Genomic DNA, 16,964 nt, shown 5'->3' with positions numbered 1-16,964 from the left:
ACTTTGGCTGCTGCCTGCGGGGGAGGAAACAAAACAAAAAGGCAGTGCCTTCCAAAGGCATGCAGCTTTCAGACCCTTGCAGTATTTCCCAGAAACTGCACACAGACGTCAGTGTCTTTGCCGATCGCAGTCTGCCCAGCAGCAGCATAAAATTAACAACATTCTGGTCAGGTTCAGAGCTGCTGCTGCCGCCTTCCAAAGCCGGGGACAGTGAAATCCAAGAATTGTGTCAGTTTCATGATGTGGTTTAAGCGAGCCTGGTAAGACAAAACACAACATCCATGTGGTGTGGTAGGACAACACCCCAGGATGTTCGTTTGGACGCTTGGTTTGAGACGTTACTACCTGGAGCCCTGGGATTTTCCAGGCTTCCCATCCTAACTTGTAGGTATCATTTTCCAGCACGTAAATACCCAGTCAGATTTTCAGAGACTGTTGCAAAACACGGTTTCAGCGCTTCCCTCCCCAGTTCGTATTCTCTCCGTCACCATTTGCTCTTACAAGATTGAACCTGACCTTTAGCCTGCTTGAATAATGTCTTTCAATTACTCTGCAAGCGACTCGGGGTGTAGATCTGGTCTTTCTCTGCATTTGTAAGACGGGCTGTGTCTCTGTGGTACTACAGAATTACAGAATTAATAGTGACTTTGGAGGATGTGTGCACAGGCAGGCCCACAGGGCTTAAGTGTGCTGTTTAATCTTTACAAAAGGTAAGGGCAGCTATTTCAAACTGTGAAGCTCGGAATAATTGCATCCTAACCTGACTGCATACCAAGCACCTTCTCCCTCCTTCATTTCCACTTCCCACCTCCCTTCTGTCACTCAGAGTATCACAGCCATCAGTTTTTACTAGGCCTGCTCAAAGACAACTTAAACTTTTAGAGCTAGGTCAGTCCTACAGTTTCCCCAAGAACAAAGGGCCTCCTATTTTTGTCTTACAGCTGGAACTCTGTGCCATGCCCATGTTCAAGAAGCTTTTATGAAACCCTAATGAAACATGTGCTGCTGATCAAGTAACAGCAGGATCCAACGTGTTGAGTCCTTTCTTCCTCCTTCTGATGAGTCTCATCTCTTTAACGTGCCCTCTGCCATCTCTGATTCCATGCTGCTTTGGGACCACTAGGCTAGAGAAGCTTTCTTTCAAGAGCAGCGATTCAACTCTCAAGGAGCACGCAGGCAGTGATCTTCCCCCAGCCTTTTGTCCCGGATGACCTAAGCCTGCTTACACCACGCTTCAAAAGCTGCGGAGTCTCCTGCTGTCACCACGAACTTTATGCTCGAGTAGCATAAAGCAAAACAAAAAATATTTGCCTGGACTCCTCGGAAAGACTTATCGGGTCAGGATGAGCACAGCAGGAAGGCTACTGTGCCGGATCTGTTCCTGGCCCTCCGCTGCTTCCCTGCACTGCAAGTTTGAGCCTGGCTTGCCTGGAAGCAGAAGGGGTATCCCAAATCCTCGGGTCTGTGTTCCCGTCTCTCGGGAAGTAGCAGTGACAAGACATAAAACCTGAACATAAGGGCATGATAGTGTCTTTATGGAAATGGTCCAGACCGAGCATCAGACCAGCTGGCATCAATCCACCGTGCTAAAAGGAGCAGGGACATCCCTGCCGCCCTGACCTGTGCAATGCCCAGGGGGGCTCAGTGCCCCACTGTCAGGGACATTAATCTCTTCTGTGCCTTAATCTGGGTCGAGTTTCGCCGTGGCACTGTGGGAATGGCAGGCAGGCTGCTTCAGAGCAGCCAGAAGCACAGGGAACCTCTGACGCTGAAGTGCTGATAAGTCAGAGTTGACACAGTTCTCCACTTCTGTCACTAGAGGGTAGTGCAAGCCCTCAGGTCCATTCCTCCGGGAGGAAATGCCCATACATCTCCCTATAAGTCTTCAGGATTTTGTTTTTTCTGGCTCCGAAGAATGGGGCCCAACAGCACATATTGTCTGTGCTCAGAAAAATAATGTGATTTGGTGAGAGGATGAAGACAAAGATTTACTTCTGTCTCCCCAAATGTCAAACATCCAAAAACGGGTCTACTATAGTCTCAAATTAACCATCCAAGCCTTCTTACAGTTCTCTCTCATGTTCATTTGGCATTTTTGAGTCTGTTTTTCATTTAGCCAGAAATATTTCTAAGAATCTAATCAATCGCTGCTTTTGACCTTCCCAACACCTTGCTTTTCTGTTTTGTTCTCAGGAGAATGTCTTTTGATTTCATATCATGGCAGTCCCAGAGGATTTCAGTCTTTCTACTCCAGCATTTCGCATTCATCAGAGCACAGAATGGCCACCGGCTAGATAAGTTGAGAAGAAATTTTCCTCCCCTTAACTAGTTTATTTTCCTGCTAGTGCAGGATGTATTGACACCCAGCACAGTTCACTGAGAGAGGAGGACAACCAGGCTGAACAGTCAATAGATTTACTTCTATCTGACAAAACATCTAAACTGTTGGGATGTGAGCTACGAACACATAAATTAGGAGAAATCTTCAACCAAATGAAACCTTGGATGGGCTTTAAGCAAAAATACCAGCCGTACCTTAGCAAAGAAAGGAAGGTTCAGATGTAGTGCTTCTCCACAGCTTCCATTTTCATGACCCTCTCTCCCATTTCAAATGGAATTAGAGGAACAAGCTGAAAAGCCTTCCACCCTCTTTTTCCCTCCTTGCTCCCTCACCTCAACATAAACATTTTCTCCCTTCTCCACCAGTAACCTTGTCACAGTAAACACAGCTGACTAAACCCAAATGATGAAAGGAGAGGTTACACTGGAAATCTGCCTGCATGCTGCTAACCATGATGCTGAACGTCCTGCTACTGCTTATCAGGGCAGTGCTCTTCAAGAACTGTACACGCAACTTGTTTTATACAGGGAGACATTCACCTTTTTCTCTGTCCCATGCCTGCTTGCTGGGAAGTATCAGAAAATATGAGAAGTACCAATCTTACAATAAGACTGCCATTAGATTGCCTTCAGATTTATGCTTCATTTGATACAACTTCTACTTCTCTTTGATCCTGCTCATTTTACTGCAGAGGAAATATCAGGATCTACTTGCAGGTGCCTATGTTGAATACGTTTGCACCAATCAACCAAGCTCGGAACAAGGGACAGCCTAAGAGCATAGAAGCAGAACGTGATGGTAGGAGAGGTTTTACCTGAGATGCCGTCAGCGCTCTGAACACTGGCATGGCTGATGCTGAGCTGCTCATATTCCAGTTTCATGTTCCCAAGGTCTTCTCCTGAATGTCCTTCACTGGCAAAAGAATTTGCCTCAATGCTTGAGCCTGGAGATCGTTTGGCCCTGCGACTGAAAAGCCCACTGGAAAACCGTTTTCCTTGCTTTGAATTTGCCTGTGCATCTTCTTTCTTCACATCACGAATAGACTCTCTGGATTTGGATTTATTTTTCAGGTCCATGTGGAGTCGGGAGAACAGTTTCTGAGGGCTCCGATTCAGCTTGTTCAAGTTCTCCAGAGGTGGCTCAATTTCCGGGAGCTCTTGATCCAATGTGATTAAGTCATTCAGAAATTGATTTAATCGTTTCTTTGACTCACTCGTTTCTTCCTTTTCCATACTCCCCTGATTATCCTGCTTGTGTCGTGAAGCCCAGAGCATCATATCACCACGGGCTGCCCCTGCCACTAAGCCATACTTGGGGTTAATGATCTTCCGAGCCACGGTGGAAGAATGAAAGCCTGGCTTCCCAGTTCCCAGAAGGTGTGGATTAGTAATACCCAATTCCTTGTATAAATTAACTTCCTCTGAGATGGCATAGAGCTCACGAAACTCAACGTCAAACATCTCCACATGCTGTCCTGTCAAGACTAGCAGGATATTTCTGTCAATGTGAGATGAACTCCACGTGAAGCTAAAAATAGGAAACAGAATGGAAATTAGATATTTGGGTGCATGCTTGACCCAGCCCACCCAACAATATCTGAAACACTGTGTAAGAATATGCAGCATTGTGCTGTTTGCCAAGATGCATCAGGATAGGTAGGTGAAGTTCATTATTGTTGTTCTTTAGGCATGCAGTAAAGATCTGGAAGAAAAGGCACGAAAACTCTGAAGGACAGCCTACCCTTTTAAAAAAGCAACATGGCATCAACAGGAGTCTACAGACTGGAAACCTCTCCAAGGAGAGCAACCTACAGTGGTTAACGCAGCATGGCACTATCTCTAGCCCACTGAAACAGTCCACTAGCATGGGCATGTTCTGTTCTCCTGGGAGCAGCTTGTGCTCTATATTCCCTTCTGTCTTACCCCACCTCTTTTTCTACAGGTGCCAAACCAATTACAGAGACTGGAATAAGAAAAGGAATGACATGAGGAGACTCTCAAGCAAAGCTGCAAGCCATTCTTTACAGGAAGGATGTATATCTGTCTTAAGCAAGAGCAACCCACCTGTATGATCCAGTGGCCACCTTTTCACCATCCACCATCAGGAATCGGGATGCCAGTGTGCCTCTGATCTTCCCTGCTGGCATGTAGAACCCAACTCCTGTTACAGAACGTATGCGGATGTTCTAGCAGGGAGGTTAAAAGACAAAATGTCACAATAAATAGGGCAGAGAATTAGATAATTGCCAGCTCCAAGTCTTAACGCATCCCTCACATTATCTCACTATTGCTGGGGCTACAGCTCATCATTAGCCACCAGAAATCAGAAGGGCTGCAGAGAGGAAAGCACAGTGCTGAAAGCCCTGTTGTTATCACCTGTCAATACAAGTCACTCCCATGCATCGTTTTATAGCCTTGTCCGATAGGTCAGCATCTTTGTAACCCTGCCTGCTGCCTTCAGCTATTCATCTGAGCCCACTGGCAAGACAATGCTCTCAAAATCAAATAATCCTCCATCTCCAGCCCTGTGCTGTAGCTCAGAAGGCCCAGCCCTGTTCAGGCAAATGAATCAGACGAAGCTCTGAGTCATATCTGCACTCTCTGAATCCCAATCCCTACTCCATGACACTCGTGAGCTCTTTTCCAGGCTATGTCAGCAGGACCAGAAAACAAAGGAATTTTGCAACACCTGTGCAGTCCCAAGGACACAGTTACTCAGAGGGTAACGTATGACATAGGACTAAATTAGCCTCTTTTTGTGCTTCTGTTCTGAGCCCAACAACATACAGCTTGACAAAACTGGGCAAATCATGAGGCTAGACAAGTTAATTATTACAAAAGAGGCAATGGAACAGTCGCACCGTTCAAAACATAGATGTTTCCTGTGTGTTATAACAAAAGAACCCTGATCTATATCATTTTGCTAAGAATCCCAAAGAGTTTCAATGTCTTCCTATATTCCTCATTGTTCAATGGAGAGTGAAAAACTCAGAACTTTATTTTGAAAAAAAAAAAAAAAAAGGTGTATGGTAAGTGTCTCTGCTGGTGTCTCAGATGAGTGAAGAAGAATTTCTGGAGAAGAAGAAGGCAAAACTTTTGAAGAAATTAACTGAAATAGTTGGAGGAAGGTTTTAACTCTCCCTGGACCTCCTGTCCCACTTAAGACCTTTGGGCATCAAACCTGCAAATAATGAAATAAAGTACTACTAAGGATAGAGAGAAAAACTACAGATTTAAGGTTACCTCATTTTCTACAACAGGCTCAGGTGTGCACAGAATGAAAGAACATATCTGCATGTTCGACTGGGTGTTATTCTGCTCAGACCAGTGCTGAACTCCATGGGTCCTGGCTGCTCGAGGCTGAATTGCCAAAAAGGTGTGTATATATATATATATATATATATACACACACACATACATACTGACTAACATGAAAAAAGCCAACAAAACCCCAAAGCATTTATTGTCAGTATAAGTTTGGAGCAAATTATCTTGTCACTCTGACACACAAATTTAGATCATTTTCTTCATTCCACCATCTGTTTCTGTAAGAATTCTTTAACAATGAAAAGCTAAAAGGTATTGTGATCTGGAGTAATAAATCCAAGGTTAGGAGTCAGACAGTCCCAGGTGTAATCACAGCTCTGACTCTATTCCCTGTGATGTTCTGGGGAAGTCAATTCACCTTTGCTTCATTCTTCCCCCATCTGCAGAACAGGAGAATCAGGAGGATTTGGCTAGCACTAGCACAGCCTCAGATCCCACAAAGAGCTAAGTACTATTATTATGAATCTCACTGACAGCTTAAATATCGATAGGCTATAGAAATCAGCATGCAGGAATGAGTGATTAGAAGAATGTGGATTTCTTTCAAAAAACAGTTTTCTCAATATAAATCTTACCTTTTGAATCTGTTCCTATTTTCCTCAGTAAAACACAGCAGTGGCAGTACAAATTCTGACTAACAGTAACTGATGATACTACTATTTTGCATTCATCTACTGCTTGATCTGTCTGCAGTCCTGTGTGGGCATTAGCTAATTAATCCTCCCAACACCGCTGACAGTATTATCACCCTGTTTTAAAGACGAGGAACCTAAGAGACAAAAAAGATGAAGTGACTTGCCCAAGGCCTAGCTAGCAGTGAGTCATATGTGTGGGATGCTGAATGCAGGTTGGGTAGAACACGGGAGGAAGGGTACCCTTTCCAGTACTTAGAATAACATTTGTAGATGGCTGGCTGGTCGCCTAAAGTCATTTTTTCTTCCCTTGCTGAGTAAAGTTGGATTTGGGATTTGCCAAATCATGGGATATTGACTGGAAGTGTCAAGAAGTATGCCTGCCCTTCAAATCAGCCAGCAGCTCTGCCACGTAACAATCCTTTCTGAATCAAGGACTATCAGCCTGCGTGAGCAGAAAGTTTCTTAGCGTGTAACAAGCGTGGATTTTACCGTGTTTGTATGTTGTATCACCTTCTTTTGGTGGAAAGAAAGTAAATTTGAATTTCTGCAGTAACTGAGCCACACATAACACTTAGAAGGGCACAGAGGGGATAGAACCAAACAGCTGAACACATAAACCTCCTTGAACAAAGTAGGCACAGGAGTGCATAAACGCATCTTGTAATGCAGAAAACAAGCACAAAGTCATATAAACATCGAGTCACTTAACAGGTTATTTGTATAATGTTTTCTGCCTTGAAGGATCTTGGAGCATTTGAAGACTAATATATCAAGCTGTACGGAGAAGGAACAAGCCTGGGTTCATGTACTGAAGATTATACAACAACAAAAGCAGAGAGACAAATATAAATGAGGTGAGATTTCAGCCCTTTTCTTTGGGCACTAACGTTACTGTAGTAACAAAAATTTTGGCTAAAAGACCAGTTAGTTCTCCAGGTAGAAGAGACCCCTCCAAATCTGTATTCTTGCAGCAACCTGCTTAGGGTTAGTCATATCCTGGCTCATGGAGGCTGCAGTCTGTGTTAGATTTCCACGTTGCCTTTACACAGACTTACACCACTCCTCATTGCAAGCAGTGACTAACATCTCCCTGACAGCAACTTAATACAGACCGGTAACGCTCAAGCCTGACAGAGCATCCTAATACACTCAGCAAAGGAATCAGTCTTTCTTGCTTTATTGTGACATGCTTTTAAGCCTCACCCTGAACCCACAGAAAGTTAAATTAGACTCAGCTGAGAAAGTTGGTAATACATTCGTGTTGTGACTGACCTTAATTGTCCCTTGACAGACCCAAGCAGCAGCGCCCAGAAGTGGGGATTGAATAAGGTGAGATACACAAGATGGACCCTAAAGGCAGGTGTTGCAATTATTTTCACCAGGGAATCCTGGTGTCCCTTCCCTCTTAGAACAACAGCTGATATATATGTTGCAAAGCAGCAGAGGTCTTTACTTCCAGTTGGGATGAATGGCACGAGCGAGCTCTATAAACTGAAAGACTTAAATCAGATGAAGGACAGGCAACAAACCAAAGCAGTAGATCATACATGATGGTGGCATAACAGTCCCTTGCATTAACTGCTTTTTTTCAAAATATAGAGATCTCCTTTCTGCTGTCCCTGGGAAAATCAGATCCTTAAGTCAGTAGCATCTGTTGGGGTGGCTCCTGTCCTCTGCTTTCCTGTACTACTGCTTCATCTGAGCGCAGGGCTGAGGGGGAGGCACAGATGCCCATTTTTTCCCACTCAAAAATCCTCCATGGAGGTTCTACAGAAGGCAGTAAAAGGAAGAGAGATATAGGATTCACGTGGACAGGACCACAGTGACAGGAGATAAGGAATCCTTCTTTTTTATGGTCTGCAAGCTTCTCATTTCAGGTCATCAGACCTCCAGGTCAGAGAGATGGCGAGTAGCTGCTCATGTTAGATGGGGACAAAAAATCAGCCACAATCTGGAAGCCAACACCAGGCAATGTTGGGAGGGACTGGGCTTATCCTATGTAGTTGCCCTGAACAGTTTTAGAAAAGGTGATGAAATAGTAAAGCTTGCAGGTAGTCAAGTAGAATAGGAAGAAATGCAGCTAGCTAGACCTGGCCCAGTAGTGCCATCACTGGGTATTAAAAACAACAGCACTGCCTCACATCACATTCAGATTCTTCTTTACTTGAGTTTGAATTGAATAAAGAAAGCTGGAGGGCAAAGACTTGAAGAACTGAAACAAAATTCCAAAGATTTCTTCGTTAGAAGCTTATAAGAATACCTGGAGTGAGAAAAGGAACTCCTTGCATGCTGGGGAAATGAATATAGAAATTAATATGAAGGTGAACTTCCTGCAGATACCACATTCCCTAGATTTCCTTGGAGCTCTAGGTGAACTTGAATTCCCTGTCTTTGAGCAAAAGTGTCCGTCACTGATGGCTTGGTTAGCAGAAGCATGGGGAAGAGAATGCCTCTAAAAACCAGTGACAACACTCACCCTCAGGTCAACAAGAGGAGGACTTTTTGTGGGGCTATGAATTTTATCTCTCTGAGAACTTTGATTCATTCTGATCTCAGAAGAACACCCTTGTGTCAAACATAACAAAAGTCTGGCAAACCATGTCCTGCAGGCTCAAGAAGCAATATGACTCATACAAACAAGACATGCTCATACTGACATCCCAGGATGAATGTGCAGATGGTTGAATTTAAATGCGTTTTTACTGATCTCTGGCCTTCAGACAAAAAATGAAATTTTCTCATTTCACGTTTGGAGTCAGTGAAGAGCTTCTTTTCTTTGTGAAGTACAGTCTTGCTACAGCAGTTTCCCTCCTGTGAGACTGTGGGTGGATCATGATACCTTGCCATCTCAAAAAGATACAATAGCCAGGATTTTTGTGAAAACACCCATCACTCTATGTAGACAAAGGGCAAAATCCACTGTTAAAACAGTAAACCTCCCTGTATTAGGACTGTTGAGGTATTCACTCTGCACTGGATGAGAGAGAGATGCAAACAAAAGGGCAGGAATCATAGAGCAATCTGAGCATCTGGTGATGACAGAAGACAGAATAAGCATCCTGACCCTGCAGCAATGCCAGCCCATGGGAGTGTGTCATCTCTTTTTCTCTGGGATGAGAAGTTGCCTCGAAACCTTAAAGTTACCTCCCATATTGCTGCAACTTTCTGTGGAAAGGCCAGCCTGTAAATCTTGCAGAAGCATTCCAAAGGAAAGATGGGAAGAAGGGCAGGAAGGAAGAGTAGAGCACATAATTCCCTTTTCTGACAAACTGGGGCCCAATGTCAAAATATTTCATAAGAAAGCAAAGTGGTTACACAAAAAGAAAGTGGAAGGGGAGAATGTTCTCCTTGTAGCTGAAAATCTGTAGAAGAAACTCAGGCATCAAAGCAGATGTCAAGAGGAAGACATTGTAAAAAATAAATGGGTGAATGGTAAGAGTTACGTGCACTGGAGTTTCTGGTTCTTCCTCAGCAATTCCAGTGGGAATTCAGTGTGGGACAAAATGATTCTGCCAGAGTAACACCAGAAGCCCAGCTTAATTTTTTGCTTTAAAGCTGGGTCTTCAGTGCTAAAAGTGCAGAGCCCCCAGACACATTAGATGATGAGGTGGATGAAGTCCCCAAGGGAAAGACCACATCCCTCTTGCAATTTCTTTCATATCCAAAGCCTGGTGTCAGGCTATATGATGATTTCTGCTATACTGACCCAAACTGCAGCACAGATACATCCAAGATAGCCTTGCAGAAAAACTTGACCAACCAGCTGCTCCTGGTCTTCTTGATGCTGACAGTCACCTTGACCCAGGATGGAAAACAACAGGAACCTGGGCAGGACACCGAGAGGCCACCTTCCCTGAGAGACAACTGACCCACTTTTCCCAACAGGAAGACTCTTCCCAGTCCTTCCACAGCACCACAGAAAGGAATAAACTGCATTGACCTTAACAAGATTAAAGAAAGGCTCCTTAGGTGTACTGGAAAAGGAATATAACAACCCTAAGCAGAGAAGTTACAAAACAGTACGAGATAGGTGGGAAAATGGGAAAAAGTGGAAGGACAACACCCTGTTGGTTGGAAATCTGCAGAAGAGTGAAGAATTAGATTAAAGAAGGATGTTAAAAAGTTCTTCCTCAGTGGAACTCCTTCAGCTCAGTCCGAGTCTGAAAGAAAAACACAGCAAGTGTTGGTGTGAGAGAAGGGAAACACAGAAGGGACACAAGAGTTTTCTACTGCTTTTGATGGCATCAGTTTGAACTCTGCCTCCTTGGAAGGGGTGACCTTGTGATGCAAGGAGGCTGCTGCAGGACCTAGTCATTGCTGCAGCATGTCATTTTGATAATTGGTTTTGGAGTGTAAAGCGCGTGTAGATACTTATGGAGAAAGAGGTGTGGGGAAAAGCAGAAAGAGACCAAACACTTTTTAAACAGATAAGGCAGACAAACAGGAACTCACCTCTGCAATAGCATTGCAAGTTTTTCTAAAATGCCAGGGCACCCTATCCAGGGATGAAAATATGCAGTACTGAATCATTCCTTCACATGATGACACAGTGAGAAAAGAAATGGAAAACAGGTACCAGAGCAAATGGAACTACTGCTGTGGTTTTACAGCTTTGTACCAAAGAGACTCGAGCCCAGGCCACAGAACACCCCTGAAGCTTGAAACAGGTCTGTTATAACGATGTCTGTGTCTTGCTTTCAGAGACACCAGAGGGAAGAAACTTCCATCTCTGTTTTGGAGAAAGATAAGAAAGCTGCTCAGCTGGATGTCTTTTTTTGATGAAGAAGTCCACAAACTCAGAGCAGAGTGGTAGTTCACAGGAGCATTGTTCAGACATATGCGAGTCATTTTCATCCACCTTTAAGACAGTTCTGCTTGAATGGTTAATATGAGCCTCTCTAACCTTCAGAGCTTTTTGATTTTTTTTTATTTTTATTTTTTAAAACTATTAATTGAGTGTTTATAGAAGATCTGCCCTTCCTCCAGGCACTTTTTTTTTTTTTTTTTAAAACTGCTCAGCAGAACAATTGGATCACAAGAGGGGCGAGTCTTGCACCCTGTAGGTTGTTTCCAACCTAGCAACTTTTCCAGTATTTGGAACAAGTCTGTAGTAGCGACAGTGGCTAAAAGCCATTAAAACAGTAGGAAAAACAGAAGTAACTATAAACACACAAAGAATTTCAGTTTGTATGTAATGGAAGGAGATCCTACTGAAGTTGCTTCTGCCAGCCAAGCTAGGCTGACTACTCTGCTGTGGTGCAGGCACTATATGAAAACATACCCCAATATGGAACTGGGGAGCAGCTGTGCTCCCCAGTCCCTTATGTTCTCAAGCAAAGGAGGACTACAAGCTCATGCAGTCCCAGATTTCACAAAGTGTAAGCATACTATTACTATTTGTGTGAATCCCAGTATGCTCAAAGACCTGCTTTGAACACTAGAACTTGCACAGGAGACCAACAGGTATTTCCTCGGAAAAGTTTTCTCCCAAACAGCAATATTTAGGTGGCCAAAAAAAGAGCCAAAAAAAAAAAAACACAACACGCAGACCCCTGTCTCAGGTGAAAGGCAAATAATCTAACTCTTCCCTTTCTCTTTCCTTCTGTTTAAACAGGCCACTGTTTTATCCCTCTATGTTTCATCAACCCCTGTCTAAGTTCTGTGATGTCACTTGTAGGGAGGAAAAGATTTGTCTGTCCAAGTCAGTTCCAAGATTCATTACAAGTCAGGAAGGCCACTGACCTACCGAAAATAATGGTTCAGCATTGAATATCTTACCCGGATCTGCAAGTCACTGAGGTCAAGGCATCTGCACATTTCCAGGAAGAGCTTCACACCGTCCTCATCCAGAATTACATAGACTGGGATCCAGCGCTTATACGCTGCATCAACAATATCGCGGAAGATGTCCCGGTCTGTAAATACATCCATGGCCACTGCAATAATCTGGAAACAAGAAGACAGTAGACAGGAAACTAAATATAATATTAAGAACTGATAGGGAAGCCCATCACACTGGTACAAAACAAAGGAGAGCACTGATACCAGAATATGGGGGAGGATATAAGAGAGACAACAGCACAGGAATGTACATGCCCAAGCACTTCCAATGATCTTGTAATTTTCCATCATGGTTCCCGCTGCATTTTGGAAGGAACATAATAAAGTGCCTTTGAGAGTTCACCTTCTTTTAGGGGAAAATGGCTTATTTCAGCAGCCTGAAGAATGCCAAAGCCAAATACCCAGTTTTATCTCTGTATTGTGAAACCCTCTTTGCCTCTATAAAGATCCACTTAAACATGAAAAAAGACTGAAAAAGAAGAGCGAAAAACACAGCACTAACACTTTTCAGAAGGTGAGTAATGGAAGAATGAACGTGCAGAGGAATCAGGGCATGACTCCTCAGCCATGGGGTGCACAGTGCAGACAAGAAGAATTTTATTTTCCTTTTTCACAAACTCCCTGTGAGAACTCTGCTCTCAGGGCTGGCTTCACGAAGAACGTCTCATGGAGCTCAAACATAAACATCTCATACTTGTCAAAAAGTGACTGAAATGCACATTCAAGATTTGGAGGCAAAATGACCGTTCCCCTCTCTACACATGTATATTTTTCTGGTGTAAAACTAATCCCCCTTTCCAGACACAGATATTATACAAAAGCAAAGGGTTGCACTGACATCACTGACAAGCCTGAACATTCATAGGATGAGTAACAACAAAAACAAGACTTTTGTGGGCAACTTTTATGCTGATCTTACACGTTTTGTCTCTCTCACTTTCTGTATCCTTTACACCACTTGAATTATCAATTCATTTTTCTTCCTGAAGGAGTTATTCTCCCCAGCATTTCACAGGCTATGAATGAAGGAAGCTGTGGTTCTCCCAGTCCCACTACGAACCATCAACTTGGCAGGTCAGAGCTCTCATACTGACAGTAAGTTGGGAATAGAGATGCCAAAATCCTAGCTCCCCAGGTGCTGGGGTCACAGCGACAAGCCAAGCTGTGCTGGGAAGTGCATGTACAGGTGTGAATGGAGCTGGGGACTGGATCCAACCGTAGAGTTTTCTTCAGTTGATGTTTGGAGGACATACAGCTGTAGTTGCAGCAGCACCCTATAGAAACAGGAATAATACTTGCCAGACACCTCCTTCCTTTGAAAATGCCCTTGAGCAAAACGGCTATGGGAAAATGATGCCACAGTAAATGTCCCCTGTTTTTGTTGAGTCTGCTGGTACGGCCAACAACAACCAACACCTCTGCTCTCTCAGGCTTCTTCTGTCAGCAGTGCTTACAGGAGCTGTTCTTGATTAGAAAAGAAAAAATGAGCTGACACTGTGTTTATGCCCATCATTAACATGTACGTTCCTGATAAAGGTGAGCGATGGTGGAGGTCCATTATAAGCTAATTGTAAGGCCCTCAACAACTCCTGGTAGGCAGAAGAACTGGATTTCAGGTCCCACGTTGGTTGTCACTTTCTAGCTCAAAGGAGTGAGATGCAGGAAATGTCAGCCCTGAAAAACAGCGAACTTGTGCCACTTTATTCCTGAACAACTTCATATACAGACACGTTATTAGAGGCATGAAGTTTTCATGCATTAATTGAGGCATGCTATGCTTTCTTTCCTCTCCACACACTCTGGTATGGATGTTGTTACTAAGCAGCAAGAATGCTAGATAATATTCATTTGAAGTAAGAACATCCACGTAGGGAACTGATGTAGAATAGATAGAAGTGTGACCGTGTTTTCTTTCCATCCTCTCCATTTGCAAGGAGTCCAATTTGAAATTGCAAGAAAGCCCAAGAAATTGCAGCACACACTGGACTGACCACTAATTGGTACTAGGTCACTTCAGGCTTCTTTGCAATACTATGGACTAAATCCATGAAAACTGCAGCCCTTTTTTGAAAACTGATGAACTGCCTTGCAGATGGCACTTCCAAGATAGAAATCTATAAGAGGGGCAACCCCAGGGTTGTTTTTTGTCTTCCCAAACCCCTGTCACTCCTGGTGATCTGTCAAGATAACCTAGGAGCATTTCCAAATGCAGCAAGTCAGAGCTTGAGTATCTAACCCCTCTGCAAGTGTTTTTTTTTTTTTTTACCATTCCTTTTTCTAGCCTATGGATAATAGCACTACTTATCTATAGGACCCATAGGTGTGCCTTGCTCTTCCTAGGTATTTACAGATTGGCAAGTTAATGCTTGTCAATCTCATTGCGGCAAGGTAGCTTAATTACTGTATGTTTGTAAAACACTGATGATAAGCCACCCACAGACATGTCAAATATTACCAGTATCTATGTAGGACCACCACCACCACCCCCCAAAAAAAAAAAAAACAACAAAAAAAACACACCCAAAACACCCCCCCCCCCAAAAAAAAAATAAAAAACAAACACACACACAACAACCCCACTCTTATCTGCTGAATGAAAAGCTGCTACCTGGAAATTTTATTCTCCAGGGCCAGCTCAACTGAACACAATAGGCAGTTATCTAAGAAAAAGACCATTAAAACGTAAACGGCTGTTAAACATGAAACTACCTTTGGGCTGGGAGGGGCACAGTTCCGTCCAGTCAGTGAAAAAAATCTACAAAGAAATTAATTACTTCTAGTTGCCAGGCCCAGCTATCAAAAAGAGCAAAGTTTCCCAGTCATCTGCCTCTACACAATTTGTAGAGGCATTTGCAGCAGTGCAAAGAGGATATGAAGTCGCAGCAAATCAGACCGTGAGCATTTTACAGCTTCAGCTTCTTCTGAGCACACTGAGCACACCAGTTGTTGAACAAGATCACAGGGTGTGCACCTATTTCTGCAAAGTTTTCTGTGTTTCCCAGCAGATTTGGTTTTAACAAGTCTCTGCAAAGACTGTGCGTGCAGTGTGCACTTGGATGGGGGGGGGGGGGGGGGGAGACCGCTGAATTAGCAAGCAGAAAAAACAGAAAGCAGCAAAACTAAGAGCAGGAATAAGTGGCTTGTGATGAATATCCCAAGCTGGAAGGGACCCACATGGATCACCGAGCCCAACTCCTGGCTCCACACAGGACCACCCAAACCTCAGACCATGTGTCTGAGAGTGTTGTCCAAACACTTCTTTAACTCTGTCAGGCTCAGTGCCCTGACCACTGCCCTGGGGAGCCCGTTCCAGCGCTCTTGGAGCGTCACGGCTGGTTTGTTTTCTTGCCAGAGGTGCACTGTCACCACTAACAGTCCTTTCCAGCCCAAGATAAATAAGAGGAGCAGCCACATATTGTCTGGACTCTGGCTGCCTCGCACTCAAGGTTGGATTGGCTGGAGACCGCAAGAAAGTAAATAACCCCAAACAAACTGGCTGCCCTGTCTTTAACTGGGGTTACCTGCACGTACAGGAGGGGTGGCTGGAGCAGTACCGTGACCTGCCTTCCCCCTGCCCCAAGCCAGCTCATCAGGCTGGGGCACCTAAACCAACCACGGCTACAAAGCCCCGATGCAGGCAGGGGGGTTAACCCCATCCTGGATATCTACTCTGGCAAACCACAACGTGACCGGCAAGGAACCACACGGAAAGCCCTGCCTGGTGGACACCACCAGGATGGGGGGCCACCGTGCTTGGCCATCGAGCACCACTTGGTGGTGGTGGTGGTGGTCTCCTTCCACCCCAGGTGCCCCCAGCCCAGGCGTGAAGGCAGGGTGGCTGCTGGCACACTGGGGCGGCCGGTCCCTACCTTCTGTGCCTGCTGGATCATGTCCCGCACCACCTCCTTCACGTGGGGCGCGTTCTCCTCTTTGCGGGGATGCGTGAAGAGAGTCACCCGGCTGATGCCCCGGTAGAAGGTTTTGTCGGTCCAGCCCAGGTCCAGCGGGGGCACCTCCGTGTCCGAGCAGTCGGGCCAGTAGGCCAGCGAGAGGGCTTCGCCACCGGGACCCCGCAACACCTTGCCGCTGTCCCGGGGGTCGTCGTAGCCCCGCCAGCCACCCCGCAGCGCCTGCAGCTCCCGGCTGGAGAGGAAGTCGCGCAGCTGCTCCTTCCTCAGGTTTTCCTTGTAGGCCCCCTCGCCTCGGGTCACCAGCACCTCCAGTGCCCGGCGTTGCTCCTCGCTGTAGTAGAAGCGGGCTTGGGCCTCCGTCACCTTCTCGTTGACGTGCGCATCGTCCAGCAGGACCACCTGGGACTCCGCCATGCTGCCGGCACCCGCAGCGCCGGCCGGCTGGGAGGCTGTGGAAGGAGCGAAAGGCAGGCCCAGCACCGCCTCACCTGGCCTGCCCGAGCCCGCCCCGACAGGTGGAGCAGCCGCACCTCCCCGCGCCAGCCCCTCACGCTCCTCAGGCTGGCTGGGGACATGGCTGTCCCCTCCGTCACGCGTGTGGCCCAAGCCCCAGGGGGACAGAGGTGGTCGGACCCTGGCACGGTGGGGTCAGGGGGGCCTGACTGCCTCAAGCGAGAAAAGTCAGGCTGCTGGCATATCTCTACAGCGTGGAGGCATGCGAGTGCAAAAATCTGTTTAAAAGATTCGTATTTTTCTCCTTCCTCTTTCCTTTTGAAGGTGGTGACTGTATTCACAGGGAATAAGGGGACGCAGGCAGAGCGTGACGGTGGCCGCAAGTCAGGGTCTGTCTGCCTCAGCTGGCTGCTAGCCGGGGCTTTTCAAACCCACCAAAAGAGCAGCAAAAACAGCT

At 45.4% G+C, this 16,964-nt stretch overlaps 1 protein-coding gene across 6 annotated transcripts in view; it reads right to left on the bottom strand.

Moving 5' to 3' along the window:
• The window catches only part of FAM83F (family with sequence similarity 83 member F), a 32,093-nt gene extending 15,503 nt beyond the window's left edge, over positions 1-16,590 (bottom strand). For all 6 annotated transcript variants that reach the window (XM_068666793.1, XM_068666784.1, XM_068666812.1 and 3 more), the window contains exons 1-4: positions 16,013-16,590; positions 12,081-12,248; positions 4,405-4,526; positions 3,156-3,868 (exon numbers count right to left, since the gene is read on the bottom strand). In XM_068666793.1, coding sequence (XP_068522894.1) covers positions 3,156-3,868; positions 4,405-4,526; positions 12,081-12,248; positions 16,013-16,468 — 1,459 coding nt within the window. In that variant the 5' untranslated portion in view covers positions 16,469-16,590. The remainder of the gene's footprint in view (positions 1-3,155; positions 3,869-4,404; positions 4,527-12,080; positions 12,249-16,012) is intronic.
• Positions 16,591-16,964: the final 374 nt, after the last annotated feature.

This window comes from Anas acuta, chromosome 1, assembly GCF_963932015.1.
Source record: "Anas acuta chromosome 1, bAnaAcu1.1, whole genome shotgun sequence".
Lineage (NCBI taxonomy): Eukaryota > Metazoa > Chordata > Aves > Anseriformes > Anatidae > Anas > Anas acuta.
This window is presented reverse-complemented; position numbering and strand designations above follow the sequence as displayed.